This window comes from Pygocentrus nattereri, chromosome 4, assembly GCF_015220715.1.
Source record: "Pygocentrus nattereri isolate fPygNat1 chromosome 4, fPygNat1.pri, whole genome shotgun sequence".
Classification (NCBI taxonomy): domain Eukaryota; kingdom Metazoa; phylum Chordata; class Actinopteri; order Characiformes; family Serrasalmidae; genus Pygocentrus; species Pygocentrus nattereri.
In genome coordinates, this window is record NC_051214.1 from 6,258,693 (window position 1) to 6,276,192 (window position 17,500).

Consider the following 17,500-nt stretch of genomic DNA (forward strand, 5'->3'; position numbering starts at 1 on the left):
AACTGTAAAGTTTGGTGGAGGAGGGATAATGATATGGGGTTGTTTTTCAGGGGTGGGTCTAGAACCCTTAGTTCCAATGAGGGGAACTCTTAATACTTCAGCAGACCAAGACATTTTGGACAACTGTACACTTCCCACTTTGTGGGAACAGTGTGGGGAAGAACCTTTTGTGCTCCAGCATGACTGAGCCCCAGTTCACAAGGTTCATAAAGGCATGGCTGGGTGAGTTTGGTGTGGAAGAACTAGACTCGATCACACAGAACCCTGACCTCAACCCCATCAGAGATTGTATGCCAGGCCCTCTCGTCCAACATCAGTGTCTAACCTCGCAAATGCCCTTCTGGATGAACGGACACCCTCCAAAATCTTGTTGAAAGCTTCCCAGAAGAGTGGAAGCTGTTATAGCTGCAAAAGGGGACCAAATCCATATTAATACCTATGGATTTAGAATGGGATGCTCCTGTAATGGTAATGTGTAGGCGTCCCAGTACTTTTGCCCATATAGTTTATGTACATGTTCTATTTTTCAGGGCCTCACAAAAGAAGTGAATTCAAAAAATTCTCCACCTCTGACGTGGGCCAGTGCCATACCTGTGGTAAAAGGCGGCCCCTGTCAGCACCATTGAGTACTCATTGGTCCATTTGGAGGTGTAGCCCCACCTCGCCTTCCCTCCATCCCAGTAGTGACTACGTGCAGGATATCCCACGATCCGCTCCGGAAAACTGTGCCACACAATGAAAGCAAAATCAACCTGCACATTCAGAGAAAACAAAACAAAATGGTTTGGTTAGTGCAGTATATCAAATTATACATTCACCATTCACTTTATCAGAAAACCCTTCCACATTATGAGCTCCATCTACCTTGTAGGTCCACTTCATAGGTGTACAAATATACAATGTAGCCCATTCACATTTCATGAGCCCCCCTCTATTGATTCACTGGTGAAATTTTGTCCACGGGATCACTGTTGACCAGTTATATAGTAGGTGGACCATTCTCAGGTTGACAATGGTCCACTGCCCAAAAATGTCCAGCCAAGAGCAGCTCTGTGGTCCTAAACTGAGCTGAACAGATGAACTACAGCAGGGGGGCAGATTTACAACCCTGCTGAGTTCAGTTCCAACCCCAATCTAGCACAACTGATCCAGTTACTCAAGGTCTTTGGGGGCATTAGAGCCAGGTTGGATCTGAATTCTTCAGAGAGGTAGATCTCCAAAATCCTGGTCTACCGACTCTAAGGTTGTTCTTCCATTGCACCAGAAGCAGCAGAAAACCTGAACCGTTTTTTCCATTCACCCTGAACTAAAGGTTCTGGTTTTATAGATTTGATATAAGTTCAAAGTTAGTAACAACAGGACCTTAGAGGACTCTGTGACGAGGCAACAGAATTCAGACGCGTGCAGATCGCAATAAAAGAGATGTTTAATCTCAAGAAGTCTAAAAGGGACAAGACAAAATCGTAATTGACAGGCCAAAAAGTCAAAACACGGATCCAAAAAGACAGGCAAAGGTACAAAAGGGATAAGGCACAAAGTCGAGAATCAGGTAATCAAAGCAGTCAGATATAAACGCTCAGCAGTTCACAGGAGACAACACCTCACAATAAATCTAAACTAAGCCTGGGCTTATATACTAACTCTACAAAGTCACATGACATACTGCACAGGTGAACCTGGTTAGAAGTAGGATTGCGAGCGCTGATAGGAGCGCAAACACGAGCCAGGCGTCATGTAAGTTCCTATAGACTCCTAGGTAATGGAGTCAGAGTCGGACTCCGATTCTGGCTGAGTGGTCCCATGATCTCCCGTTGTGGTCTGGGAAATGGAGTCCGTTCGGGAGTTCGTCGGATGCGTGACAGACTCAAGGAAGAAGTGCTCTGTTTGGATATCACTTTCACCTGAGGTTAATGAAAACATACCAAATGATTTACTTTCCAGCTTGTTTCATAGTGTGTTGATTTGTTGGTTGTTATTTTTAGAATAAAGAGTTTGCTGAGGTGCCCTAAGCTAGGTAGGAAGCTAAGAGTGCAAAATAGTGCAACATATCTTTCATATCAGCCAGTAATTTAAACTAATGAGTAAGCAATTTAAAATAGCTAATTAGCCATATTAGTGCTATAGATTGGCAAAAATGAACAAAAAGAAGATTAAATTGTTAAGCAAGGTTATTTCGGTGATTCCAAGTGTCTGTATACACTCAAAAAAATAAACCATTGGTGTTGTTTGACGTCCTAAGTTCATATCTCAACTTTAAATAAAAGTGTTATCTTTAAGTAACTGGTTTACCTAAAATGGACAAAAAATAACGAAAGTATATTAATTTAATGAAAACTGTTTATATTGATAAAAAGAGAATTTAGTCCACACACACATTTTCCAAGCTGCTTCTCTTTCAGGGTCATGGGGGGAGCTGGAGCCTATCCGAGTGGTCAACGGGTGGAAGGCAGGATACACCCTGGACAGGTCGCCAGTCCATCGCAGGGCAGACAGACACTCACACACTCACACCTAGGGGCAATGTAATGTAATGTCCAATTGGCCTGACTGCATGTCTTTGGACTGTGGGAGGAAACCAGAGAACCTGGAGGAAACCCACACAGACACGGGGAGAACATGCAAACTCCACACAGAGAGGACCCCGGTCACCCGGCCGGGGAATCGAACCCAGACCCTCCTCGCTGTGAGGTGACAGCGCCATTAAACCATTGAACTATATATGCTGACTCTGCTCAACTTGATTAAATGGAAATATGTGGCAGAACTGGATTAAGTTTGTCTAACATGGAAAATGAACTAGAACTAGAACTGTAAGCTCCGTTGGATCCCATTTGGGTCAGTTTTTGAATGTTCGGTACAAAAATGTTCATGAGTAATAAAGTGGCCTGTTGGCGTTCACGGTGCAAGTAGAACATCTATTTCCCTGCTGTATTAGTTCTATTGACGTGCACATAAATAGTGCTATGCAGGTTCCATTTGGAGAATATACTTTTTTCTTAATCACACCTTGAAAATAAAGTACCCTCAGACAGAAAAGCTAGAAATGCCAGGTCTTTCCTGACTCTGGAAATTCTGAGCAACAACAAAAAAAAAAACAGAAATACTGTTTCACATTCATCACAAGACTGATTAAAGGTTCTGTTTTCCGGAACGCTGCAGAGGAAAGCCTCCTTTGCTCTGTCAGCGCCGGCCTGCACGCAGATTGAAAAATGAGGCGGCAGAATCGGAGGGAAAGGCTGGAAATGTCGCTCTTAATGTTACATTAAACCCGTGGCGGTGTCGGACGCCACCTCGCAGCGAGATTTATGATGGCATGCAAATAAAGCGAGACTCTCTGGAATCACGCGCTCGTCAGATCCCGAGCGGAGCATGGGGTCGCGTTGAACACTCGGGCAGTCCTTTCATTCATAATGTGTCTGCTTTAATTACAGCTTTGAGAGAGGGAAGAAAAACGAATGACAGACTGAGCGAAGGACGATGCAGCCAAGGACGGCCTCGCTGAGGGCCGCATCGATCATATAGGTGGGCTCCTGTCTTAAAGCCTGTCTCGGGGCCTGAGGTGTGTCAGGCATATGCTCGGCAGAGCGAAAAGGCATGTTTAAGGTGGCGTACAGAGCTTCTTCAAAGAGTCTGTTTAGACATGGAGCGTGGAATACATTTGAGAGGTGGGGCTGGTCATTACTGCAGCAGACCATCACCCACCAAAACCTAAGGCACAAGACAGTGGGGTTAATTTGCTCTCAGCATCCAATGGTAGCGTGTTTCTGTTTGCGTAGAGAATTCCGACTTTCCATCTGTTTGGGAGAAGCTCACTTCATTAAACTATTCATTTTTTGTTAAATAAAATTTGTATAGTGAAGGTTTTGCCACAACATTAAATAGCAAACTGGAAGTGGACATGCAGAATGTAATATTTGGATTCTAAACCACATTGAGGAAAACTGTTTGAATATAATAGGTCCGAAAGAGAAGCTAGGAGTGGACATTACACCACACCAGACTGTGCTCCACTCTGGCCTTCCAAGTCTGGGCACTCTCCCTAGAAAACCTTTCTTTGTAGCTCCACTTTAGTGGTGTGGATACTGTAGCCAACCTTTTCGTGCACAAGCAGGGTTAGCTGCCCTCTAGTTGTTCATCAGTGGTCACTTTCTGGCTGGATATTTTGTGGTGGCGGGCCACTCTTAACTTAGCAGTGTGGAGAATGATCAACACCCAATGTGTGGTCAACAGTGGTCAGAAACTGATCAATGCTGAATGGGGTAGACAAGAGATGGACTACAGTCTGTAACTGTACACCTTCATAGTGGACCTAGAAGGTCGTAAAGTGGACAGAGAGTAGAAGTGGAAGAGGCGTTTCTAATAAAGAAGCAAAGTATGGAACATAAACACACCACACGTCATAATGAATGTTTTCCACTGATTCCCTCAATGCGCTGTGCTGGGAGCAGGAGGGGGGCACTGGGATTTTCTTTGGGCTTAAGCATGCACATACTCTTGGTGTAATGATCCCTACCCCTCATGAAAATTTAAACCCGGAATTACATTTCCCATTTTAATAAGCTAATTAATGAGTCGAAACAATGTAATTATCAATTCTGGGGAGTTCATGGTTCCGTGCCGCACCCGGAATCTTGACGAAAAAAGAAAGCCTTATTAAAAACCCGGCAGTCATTTTTCAACACTTTTCAATTATTACGCTCTGGCTGTATAAAGGGCAATCACTGTGACAGATTTTTAAACAGACGGCAGCTTTGTTCCAGATGTGACGGGATTTTCCTAAAGCCGCCAGTGCCATAGCGACCAGGGCTGGATAAAACTTCGGAGGCACGGTGTCTGTAATCTCGGCCGTCTATAAAAGTCAAGTGGATCTGGAGGTGCCGAGCGACTGGGTGCGGTTAATAAAAGATCAGCGGGATGAATTATGAATGGCAGGCTTCAAACATGCACTGGGCCTCTTGGTGCTTAATGAATTTGAGCTGAAGGAGCTCGAAGCTTCTGGAAGGCGATTTGAGCAAGAGGAGCCGAATGGAGGATGGATTTATGGGCATGCTGTCTTCATTAGCTGCTCCTTCTCATTAGGGGTCTGCTGTGTTTGTACTGTTCAAATTCATATATTTTTGATCAGGGGCATCTTAAGAAGCTTTCAACAGCCCAGTAGTTGGTTCAGATTGAGGGGGAACTCTGGCCAAAATGATTTCATCATCCCTGTGATGTCTAAATCAGTGGTTCTCAAACTGGCCCTCTGAGATGGTCAGCATTTTTGCTTGAGAATGACCACTAATCTGTTTGGCAGAGAGTAGCAGATGGACCACAGCAGTGACAGATGGGCTACAGTCTGCGAAGGTACACCCATATAATGGACCTCAAAAAGTGGTCAATGAGATCAAGCACAACAGTCAAAGACCAATCTTATGGAGCACTACGTCTCCGCACCTTATTAATATGTGGGAATGACATCCTAATGTGTGGCCACAACTTAATAAAGCATGAGAATGAGACAATTAAGTCATGGCCATGACTTAAGGAGGTGTGGGAATGAGATCATGCCTTACAAAGTTGTGGCCATGCATTAGGATCTTGTTTGCACCTCTTACTAAGCAATGGCAATGCATTAAGATCTCTTATTAAGGCATGGCCATGACTTAAATATTGTGTTACCATGCCTTACAAGGGCATGACCATGACTTATCTTGTTCCCATGCCTTACTAAGTCAAAGCCATGACTTAATTATCTTGTTCCCATGCCTTACTAAGTCATGGCCATGCATTATTGTTATTTATACACAATGTCACCAGCAGGGCTCCATACAATCTTGATTTATTTCTCACAGTGGGAGGATTATAAACATGTGAGAACAAGATCCCAATGCATGGCCATGACTTAGTGAAGTGTGGGAAAGAAATAGTTAAATCATGGCCATGCATTAGGATCCTGTTCCCAAACATTGCTAAGTAATGGGCACGCATTAAGATCTCTTTCCCATGAATTACTAAGTCATGGCCATGACTTAGTTATCTTGTTCCCACACCTTAATAAGTCAAGGCCACAATTTACATATCCTGTTTCCGTGCCTTAATAAGTCGTAGACATGCATTATTTTTATTTATACAGGATGTCACCAGCAGGGCTCCATACAATCTTCATTTCATTTCTCACAGTGGACGTATTATTAACATGTGGGAACAGCAACCTAATGCATGGCCACAACTTAGTAAGGGTTGGGAATGAGATCATGCCTTACTTAGTCATTGTCAACGCCTTAGGACCTTGTTCCCACACAGTACTAAGTAATGGCCATGCAATAAGCTCTTGTTCATATGCCTTATTAAGTCGTGGCCATGACTTAATTATCGTGTTCCCATGCCTTACTAAGTTGTGGCCACACATTATTTTTATTGACACAGGATGTCACCAGCAGGCCTCCGTACAGTCTTCATTTATTTGATGTCCTTTCAAAGCAGACAGTAAGTTGAAGTTATTTCTATTTTTCGGCATCAAGAGAAAAATGAGATTTTAAAATATAAAATATATTTAACCAAAATTTAATATGCAAATGCAGAAACACCTGTGGGTGTTTTCTGATCTGAAACAGCTTGATTTTCTCCTCTCTCTCTCTCTCAAAGATGAAAGCTTCAAATATTAATTATCAGACGTGGAACAGCGATCTACCAACGGTTATTAAGCCATATTTTCAGTTCGTTTCATTTAACTTTCTCTTTGCTTAGGCAGGTGGGCAGCGTTATATCAAATCTCGTCAGAAATGCCTCCTGAAAAACGAGCCATTTAGACGAAATGGCTGTTTTTGACTGGTAATCAAATAAACGAATGGTCGCCTCCGACTTCTGCAGAGCACCGTACAAAGTAGAGGTTTCTAATAAAGTGAATGAATAAAGATTCATGGTGCTGTAAGGAGCTGAAGGCTTGCGAATTAATCTCGTCTGGCATTTCTTTCAGCCTGAGTATTGATCACGCTAATCAAATGCTTCGCCATTACATAATTCATATGCATTTTCTGCCTTTCGAAACAGCTTAGTGGCGAACCACATATATGCAGTGTCAGCATTTCCTATCAGCTGCAGGCCTTTATGTGGTTAAAAGTAATTTGCTTATTAATCTCCAGCGCTTTTTTCCAAACGTGTGATGTGGAATGAGCAAACGTTAGCCATGTTTCTCATGACTAGCCAAGAAAACGGGCCAGAAAAAACGTGGTTCCTTTGTTTCAGGCAGACAACAGCGTGGGCCAAGTGATGTGTAAACAGAAAAGACTTCATTTATTTATCTCCATGCTTGCCAGCAGATCTTTCCCAGACTTACTTTCCCTTCTCTTTTCTCCAACCCCAGAATTCCCCTCTCTGACACTGAGACTTGTAGTTCACTTGGGTGCATGATCAGCGGCTGGTGGTCCTGCCTCTGGTGTATCAGGATTGAGAGGCCACGTATTCTTATTGGACTTCTAGACGACTTTTACTACCCAGCCAGAAAAACGATGCTTAATAACTGGAGGATCACAACAGGATTCCCATGATCCCTCCGGTTCGGCCAATGGTTTCCAGTATTTTAACGAAGTCCAACCCCAGAACTCCCCTCTCTGACACTGAGACTTGTAGTTCACTTGGGTGCATGATCAGCGGCTGGTGGTCCTGCCTCTGGTGTATCAGGATTGAGAGGCCACGTATTCTTATTGGACTTCTAGACGACTTTTACTACCCAGCCAGAAAAACGATGCTTAATAACTGGAGGATCACAACAGGATTCCCATGATCCCTCCGGTTCGGCCAATGGTTTCCAGTATTTTAACGAAGTCCAACCCCAGAACTCCCCTCTCTGACACTGAGACTTGTAGTTCACTTGGGTGCATGATCAGCGGCTGGTGGTCCTGCCTCTGGTGTATCAGGATTGAGAGGCCACGTATTCTTATTGGACTTCTAGACGACATTTACTACCCAACCAGAAAAATGATGCTTAATAACTGGAGGATCACAACAGGATTCCCATGATCCCTCCGGTTCGGCCAATGGTTTCCAGTATTTTAACGAAGTGCAACACGTGCTCTCACGTGGCAAACCAGGTCAAGATGTTGAAGCAGTCATAACATGACGTCAGAGTTGAATAATGGCACAAAGAAGGACCTCAGTGGGTCTCAATGTGCAGCAGGACTTCCAAGCTTAACTGCTGAGCCTACATTCAGATTGATGGGGGTGGTGGTGGGTTTTGGGGGTGGTGGTGGGTTTTGGGGGGGTTGGGTCGGGGGTTAATAACCACCAGTGTACCCTGCTGGACCATCGTACCCCTCAAAAAACCCTACCAACACGATTAGATGTGGTTTAACTCTTTTATGAACAAACTGACATTAGTTTTCTGTTTTTTTTAGCAAACAGGAAAAAACGTTGGCAGGCTCTGATTTTCATTTACATTAAACACATTTTAAACAGACAATTAAAAACCTTCATAACGACAGAGCCGTGTAGCTCATTGAGACAAGTGGAGCTGGCAGAATCCAAACTTTCAATCTATACCACATTTGCGTTTGGCAGTCATAGATATTTTATTACGATTTTAATTCGGAGATGTTGTGATATTCGGTCTTGATTTGAGGAACAAAAACCATCCTTAAGATTTTTACCACTGAAACAAACAGAAAAAGTCAATGTAGAAGGTAAATGAACTATAACCAATTATGCAACTATGTAATGAGCTTTGTAACTATGTAATACGCATGTAATTAAGTAATAACTACAAAGTCAACTATATTAAAATAACATTTATAGCTTTGAGTGACACTATAGCCTTGACATCTCAGTGCTATGGGTCTTAAAGGATATGTAGCTGTCAAGAAGACACATCAAACAAAGAAGATACTGGTGTTTTCAGAACAATGGACTGACCACGCCAGAGTCCAGATGGATTGAATCGCTGAATGCGTTTGGGGTTACTTGCTTTTCAGAAGCAGAAAATACAACCAACTTCTCAGACTGAGCTTTGGAGGTGTGGAAAACATATATCTGTATATTTCTCTCTCTCTCTCTCTCTCTCTTTCTTTCTTTCTCTCTCTTTCTTTCTCTCTATCTCTCTCTCTTTCTTTCTCTCTCTTTCTTTCTCTCTCTCTCTCTGTTTATCTCCCTCTCCCTCTCTCTCTCTATCTCCCTCTTTCTGTTTGAACTGACAAGATTTCCAAATATGGCACACAATTTGTTTTCACACTAAAATGATGCAAGTTTAAATTTGAAATTATGTTATAATTCAATTTTGACTTTGTTATCCAGAATGAAGTTCTAACAAACCTAATATTCAGAAAAAAGGTTCAAATATACTTTATATTCAGAATGAAAATGCTGTGAAAATACCTACAATATAGTTATAATACACTAATCCAAATTTATGATGAAAGCAAAATCCAGATTGTTTATATATATATATATATATATATATATATATTCATGTACACTCACCGGCCACTTTATTAGGTACACTTACTAGTAAAAGGCTGGACCCCCTTTTTCCTTCAGAACTGCCTTAATTCTTCATGGCAGACTTTCAACAAGGTGTTGGAAACGTTCCTCAGAGATTCTGGTTGGTTATTTGAGTTCCTGTTGCCTTTCTATCATCTGGAACCAGTCTGCCCATTCTCCTCTGACCTCTACAACTGACCGCTCACTGGATATTTCCTCTTTTTCGGACCTTTTTAAACCCTAGAGATGGTTTTGCGTGAAAATCCCAGCAGATCAGCAGTTTCTGAAATACTCAGACCAGCCCGTCTGGCACCAACAACCACGCCACGTTCAAAGTCCCTTAAATCCCCTTTCTTCCCCGTTCTGATGCTCGGCCTGCACTTCAGCAAGTTGTCTTGACCACATCTACATGCCTGAATGCACTGAGTTGCAGCTGTATGATTGGCTAATTAGTAAGCAGTTAAACAGGTGTACCTAATAAAGTGTCTGGTGGCTATATATATATATAATGCAATAACTACTGTAAAAGACAGATATAATACATTATTTGACCTGAATAACTTTTTGTTGTTCCCCATATACTTGAAATCTTCAATGTCTACTTCATTACATCCACATTGCATGAGCTTATCAAACAATGTAAACTCTTCATATGTCGAGTAATTTTAAACAGTGTCATACGCACTTCTATACCGGAATGGAGCTTCCTTTGTTTCGTCTCACTTCTCGTCTCCTCTGAGCCTCTTTCTGTCATCCTTTTTCCCCCTTTCCTCTTTTGCTTTTCTTCCTTCACTCATCTCCCCCCAGCTCTAGCCCCAGCCTCCCTCTTCCCCTCCCTCCTCATCTCTCCGTCTCCTTCTCAGACACGTATTATTGTCTTATTAAATTATGCAGCCAAGAGCAATTAAAAACGAATCCAGCAGCTCGCTGATCCTGCGCTGGGTAAATATCATGGCTGCTCTAATTGAATCTGAGGAGAGAGAATTGACATTAACAAAGTGCATGCACAAATACAAAACACGGCAACAAGGGAAGGGACAATATGTTCTGCATAACAAACGGCACTGGCAGAACACACATGCACACACAGAATATAATAAGCTGATTAAAAAAAGCTGATTGAAAAAAAAAGAGATAAACAGAGAGAGGCAGTGAGAGAGAGAGACAGAAAGAGAGAGAGACTGATCAAGTATTTTTAGTGTGTGGGTTTTGTTTTATTTATGAAGAAGAAAACAAAATATTCTTGAGAGTTTTGTTTTACAGTCTAACGGGTCCTTCAAACAAAGGAGGTGCAGCTTTTTCTTCAAATGAAGCTGAAGATCCCCAGAGGCAGTACAGAACTGGATTTATACAATAGTGCGAATGCAGGAACACTGAAGAGCGTGTTTACCTGCACTAACCAATAACACATTTGCCCATTAAATATGAGGAATAGCTTGATGTTCATACAGTATCTACTAGTACATGTTCCTGGACAGGCGGCAGCAGTAATGTGGTCACTGTACCGGACTGTAGTGGTGAAGAGGGAGTTGAGCCATCCAGGCGGTCTACATCCTCACCCAATCCTCACCTGTGGTCATGAGCTGTGCGTAACGACCGAGAGGCTTAGATTGCAAATACAAGCAGCGGAATCTTCGCAGGATGGTGGGCTGCACTATACTTGATAGGGTGAGGAGCTCGGTCATCCAGGAGGAGCTCAGAGTAGAGCCACTACTCCTCCACGTTGAGAGGAGCCAGTTGAGGTAGTGTGGACATCTGATCAGGATGCCCTTTGGATGTCTCTTGAAAGGGGGTTACCAAGGAATGGCCTACTGGGATCAGACTCCAGGGTCATCCTGTGACCTGCTGGAGGGATTAAAGCTGGTCTGGGAATGGCTTTGGGTCCCTTGGAATGAGGTGGAGGAAGTTACAGGGGAACATCTGAGATTCTCTTCTTTCCCAACTGCTACCGTGAACCTATCTGGATTAAGCGGTTAAAGAGGATGAATGAAAGAATTTCAACTTATTTTTCCATCCAGGGTAGGATGACTGTCTTTGCCATCATCAGGCCCAACACCATTCTAGTGCTCAGTGCCAGAATTTGTCAGAACAGAAGTTGGAAGAATTGACCTGTTCAGAAAGTGTGAGGGGGGAGGTTGGGGTGTGTAGAGAGTTCGGGCAGTTGTTCCGGCAATCGCAGATAATGAAACCACTCTTCCCTTAAAGGCAAAGCCAGACAGAATAATGTACTCACAAGAAGAACGATCAGTGGGGATTGGTAAACGTCCCACAGCAACAGGGAACCAATGACGTGGTGGAAATTTTGGGGTGGCATCTGGGGTGAGCACTGGCCACTCCAGCCACCTCTTTAAAACTGTGCATGCCTGGCTGTGCCTGGAGGTGGGGAAGTGCTAGTAAACAGTGCAAAAACATCTGACCCCCTTTTCACCCACATTCTCCATCAATCTGAAGAACTTTTCTCCATGCAAAATCATGCAAAGGGTTCTTTGAGAGTTCATTGTTATATATAGAACCACTGATATTTGCTAAAGAACCCCTTTTTTGAGTGTGTAGGCACAAATCAAGAAGTATCGCAAAGAGGCTTGTAATGTAAACTCAGGCTTTGTTGCTACAAAAATTCTAGTTTGACTGGTTATAAATCTAACTTCTGTGAATGTACTGGGAATGTACCTGGTTGGTTAGTGTAGTGGTTAACACCTCTGCCTTCTACACTGTAGACTGGGGTTCAATCCCCACCTGGGCGAACACCCTACACTACACCAATAAGAGTCCTTGGGCAAGACTCTGAATACCACCTTGGCCTGCCTGTGTAAAATGATCAAATTGTAAGTCGCTCTGGATAAGAGCGTCAGCCGAAATGCCATAAATGTAAACGTACTGAAGATCAGAAGAAGAAAGCCTATGAAAAGAGCCTAAGAATAAAAAAGTTCATTTTATTCTTGCAAAAAATGGTTTCTTTTATTGTTTTCCTTGTAAACTTGTAGGATGTGTTGGTTTTTGACTCCTGAAACCACTGAGACTGATGATCAGCCAGTTAATTACCAGCAACTGACCTTTTAAGGCTTGATAGGCGCATTACAAGGGTGTCATCATGTCCCCCTTATATTGAAGTGTTACCATGCTTGTATATTGCTCTTGGTTTATTAGTAAAATTCTCTATGGTTTATTGTGAATAACAGTGTACATTCGAGAGAGGATCTACTACAAACAACTAAAGAGATGAAACAACAATAGGTGTCACTTTCAAGTGCTGAACACAGGCTTTACCTTATTGGCTGAAACAAAGTAGGACTTGTTTATCTCATTGGTGGATGATGGGACAGATTCTTACCTCATTGGTGGACAGAACAGAGTCTTCGTCCAGGCTGAGCACCGCATCTGTCCTGATGACGTCATGAGGGAAAAAACGGCCACTCATTGTCTAGATGAACAGCAAAAGGAAATTACATGAGAGATGGTCAGGAATTGTGTCCGAGACCTTTTTCTTCCTGTCAAAACAAATGTTACATGTTTAGATTTTTTAAAGAGGTATTTCAGATACAAGACACTCAACTTATATAAAAGAAGAAAGTCAAAGGAAAACAAGTAAAAAACTGCTGAAAATCATCAAAAGACACAGAGAAACTGGAATTCCTAGCAACCACCTGGAAGACCTGGTAAACACCAAAACTGTCCCCATCAGATAAACAGCACTTACAGCTTTCATCTCTGAGAGAGAGCAGAACATCAAGCTGCTTCAGATCTGAAAACACCCCCAGGTGTTTCTGTCCATCCTTCCACTGTGAGAAGACCACTCAGCGCTACGGGTCTGAAAGGACATCTAGCGGTTCAACCAACTTCTAAGACTGAACTTTGGATGTGTGTAAAGTGTCTGTTGTTCACTCCCATGATAATAATAATTAGGTGGTGTGTCCCAATACTTTTGTTTATATAGTGTATCACATTATATACATATCGCTGCAGTCAGAAGAAAACCTTGTAACTCCATTTTTGTCGTTTTTCAGTTTTTGACATAATGTGAAAACGGCGGTTGCCCTTTACATTGTGTGTAAATTTCATGATGAATGGACTAAAAGAAATGACCCAACATGACTTGGAAAAAATTCTGGTTCCATTGACTTCCATTAAAACTGAAGTAGGAATTATTTTATTTTATTTTATTTTATTTTATTTTATTATTATCCTTATTTTGTTGTAAATAGTCTAGAGATTTAGCTTTAATTTTTTATTATTTATAATGTTTATAATGTTTATGCTGTTTCCCGTTTACTTCTATTACTCTGCTGCTGCTGTAATACTGTGAATTTCCCCGCTGTGGGACTAATAAAGGATGATCTTGTCTTATCTCTTATCTTATGTTTTCCCTTCTCCTGTAAAGTTACCATTTTGGAGTTAAGAGGTTTTTTGTTTCCCGGTTTTTTCTACCCCTTGATTAACCACTTGAACATTATTGATTATTTGTGCAATTTCTGACTTAAAATGATCCAAATTTATGCGCCATCTAAATGCACCAAATGCTCCCCACCAGCAGTGAGTTTTCCATGAAAGAAAAAAAAAAACAAATTTATTTTCACCTCATCTTTCATTGCCTTCATTATCAAGACATCTGTTTCCGTCTTTTGTTTAGATCATGTGAAAAATCGCACCAAAATAATGTGGCAAACTGCAAACAGCTCTAAGCACTACAAGTGCAATGTCTCCTTCAACTTATGACAGGCTGCCATAAAAACAGCAGCTCCAGAGAGCAAGTCTTCAGCTCTGCTGTTCCAACATTAAGGCCTATATATTTCCCCAGGCTTGTGACAGACTTAATGAAGACTGAGAACCTTCAACATGGAGAATACAGAGCATTGCTCACACCAGAGTCAGAGCTGGGCACAGTACGTTTGGCTGAATGCTGAATACACTGCCCTAAGTATTCAGTAACACACTGATAAGGCATAATAGGTGGTCATAAGGTTATGCCTGAACAATGTATTCAATTAAAATACATGGAAATTACGTATTCAGAATATATTTAGAGTGTGTATTGATAAGGCTACAACAATTCTACTGCTGCTATCATAATCCCACTGCTGTCTCATGAGGTAAGTAAACAATTCCCAGATCCCGACAACAAAATCAAAGCAAATTGGACCATAAATTGGATAACTATGCCACTTTTTGTTGACATGTATGCAAGTCCAGCACAATGATGCAAAGATGAACATGTCCACTGCTGAGGAGACCGTTCAGTTCAGTCATCCCTCAAAAGAGTTTCATGACTCCCAGCTTTGATTTATCGGTCTACTCAGGCTTTAGCACAAACTTTTTGATTCTAAAGTTTGGCATGTTTTGTGTTTTTGTGTCTGGCCATGTTAAATTAGCTGATAAACCAGTATTGATGGTGTTTCTTTAAAAGACTGCACATTTTTAATTCAGTGGGCAAGTTTTCGAAAGGTGTTCTCCGAAAAACGAGAAGGTGCTGAATTCTGAATACTGCCTGTACAAGAGGTAGCTTGGAGTGCATACAGGTAATTCATTTCTGTATTCCCAATACAAATTCCTGATACCCTGACCACAAGAAGAAGGCTTTGATTCAGTTAATTGGAAAATCATATCAGTATTGCTTAATTTGACATTATATATACAGTTATTGGCAAAACTGTTGGTTTCTTGGCTAATGTTGGAATTACACTAAGTACACTAAGTGTAATGCTAGTAAAAGGTTGGACCCCCTTTTGCCTTCAGAACTGTCTTAATTCTTCGTGGCAGACTTTCAACAAGGTGTTGGAAATGTTCCTCAGGGATTCTGGTTGGTTATTTGAGTTCCTGTTGCCTTTCTATCATCTGGAACCAGTCTGCCCATTCTCCTCTGACCTCTCACATCAACAAGGCATTTTCGTCCACACAACTGACCGCTCACTGGATATTTCCTCTTGTTCGGACCGTTCTCTGTAAACCCTAGAGATGGTTGTGTGTGAAAATCCCAGCAGATCAGCAGTTTCTGAAATACTCAGACCAGCCCGTCTGGCACCAACAACCACGCCACGTTCAAAGTCCCTTAAATCCCCTTTCTTCCCCGCTTTGATGCTCGGTCTGCACTTCAGCAAGTCGTCTTCAGCACCTCTACGTGCCTAAAAGCATTGAGTTGCAGCCCTATGATTGGCTGATTAGCTCAATCACTCATGGGGCCCCTTGGTGGCTTGGGCCCCTGGGCACGCACCCATAAAACCCGTTATGATCCGGATCTATGGTTGACTTACGTACTGCTGGTGCAACTGGTCCCTGGGCTATAAGCTTTATATTCCCATGAAACACTAATATTGCAAAAAATACAAATAAACTTGGACTAAACGTTGTGATTTGATGTGTGTGAGTGCGTTAGCTTAACCATTCCCTAAGCTCTCCTCAAGGAAGTCTAGCATTTGCAGTTACCATCCAACATCTTGTTTATCTAAGCAGTTCTTTATTAAGTTAGGTCAGGTCTTAAGTTAGTCTACCAGATCCACCAGGTGGATGTCAGGAGTCTCTCTTTAAAATCCGTTAATAACATTTTGAACTCCAGTTTTGGAAACGCTGTTTTTCCATTTTATTTTCCTTGATCTTTCCACAGCCTTATAACAAGTGGATTGTCTTGTATCCAGTCTTCTGAGAAATACCTTCTAAATGATGAGCACCTCAAACTTCTAACTGTAAATTAACGAAAAGATGGGCTGTCTTTCATTTTTGCACAGCACTGGATGCACTCGAAACACACACACTCGCTCTTTTTCTCTCTCTAAGAGCTTATTTGTCATCTCAGTGCTTCATCGACAGCACCCTAATGGCTATAAGATGCGCCTCAGGGTCCAGCAAGGAAGAAAGAGAGACAGCGAATCAGACAGGTTTGTCTGTGTGCCGCTCGCACTGACTGAACTTTTCCAGAACATTCCACGTCTCCTCTTTCACTTTCCTCTCACTCTGCTACTGTTCTATCCCACTGATTAGGGTGTTACCATGGCAACGGAGCTGTCACTCACTTCCTCGCGGCACTGGAGGTCTCTCCCAGGTCCTCTTTCACATGCCATCCCTGCACTGTTGACAGTCTGATTAAGATTTGGGCCATTTGGCCGTGATCCAACATAACACCTCTTTAGTACTAGGTTTCTGGCTGACTGACATAAGAAGACAGAAAACAGAGGCGCTCAGGCTGTTTAACCCTCAGAAGTGGCAGCAATCGCTGGCAGTAACAAAAGCATAGTGTAATTAATTTGGCTTGACAAAGCCAACTTACTGTTCTTTGTTATCTTCTGCTTATTGACTTGACCCGAAAAAGGTCGGATCCAACTGCCTCAAATGATGTCACAAAGGACGTCTCTCATCCTCTCAAAGGCATTACATACAGAATCACATACATACTGCCACATATACACACTCAATCTCCTGCAACCATAGGAACAGCCTAGCAACATCTTAGCAACCACCTGGAATATTATAGCAATGACCCAGCAACATCTTAGCAACCATCTGGGATACTGGAGCAATTGCTTAGCAATACCTTAGCAGCTACCTGGGATACTATAGCACTGGCCTAGCAGCACCTTAGCAACCACCTGGAACATTATAGCAATGACCCAGCAACATCTTAGCAACCATCTGGGATACTGGAGCAATTGCTTAGCAATACCTTAGCAGCTACCTGGGATACTATAGCACTGGCCTAGCAGCACCTTAGCAACCACCTGGAATATTATAGCAATGACCCAGCAACATCTTAGCAACCATCTGGGATACTGGAGCAATTGCTTAGCAATACCTTAGCAGCTACCTGGGATACTATAGCACTGGCCTAGCAGCACCTTAGCAACCACCTGGAACATTATAGCAATGACCCAGCAACATCTTAGCAACCATCTGGGATACTGGAGCAATTGCAAGGGAGTAATTTAAACTTTACTCCAAACTATTCTAAAGCAATATTTCCATTCCACTGGCTGCATATTATCTTTTCACGCTTGCACTTAGGAGCTGGTTCTGTAATGCTATAATTTGCATCAGATATAACTGGCAAACAATGACTCAACAAAAA

At 42.3% G+C, this 17,500-nt stretch overlaps 1 protein-coding gene across 2 annotated transcripts in view; it reads right to left on the reverse strand.

Annotated features, from left to right (window-relative positions):
• The window catches only part of LOC108441130 (exostosin-1), a 362,942-nt gene that overhangs the window by 6,313 nt on the left and 339,129 nt on the right, over positions 1-17,500 (reverse strand). For both annotated transcript variants that reach the window (XM_037537417.1, XM_037537418.1), the window contains exons 9-10: positions 12,782-12,871; positions 592-752 (exon numbers count right to left, since the gene is read on the reverse strand). In XM_037537417.1, coding sequence (XP_037393314.1) covers positions 592-752; positions 12,782-12,871 — 251 coding nt within the window. The remainder of the gene's footprint in view (positions 1-591; positions 753-12,781; positions 12,872-17,500) is intronic.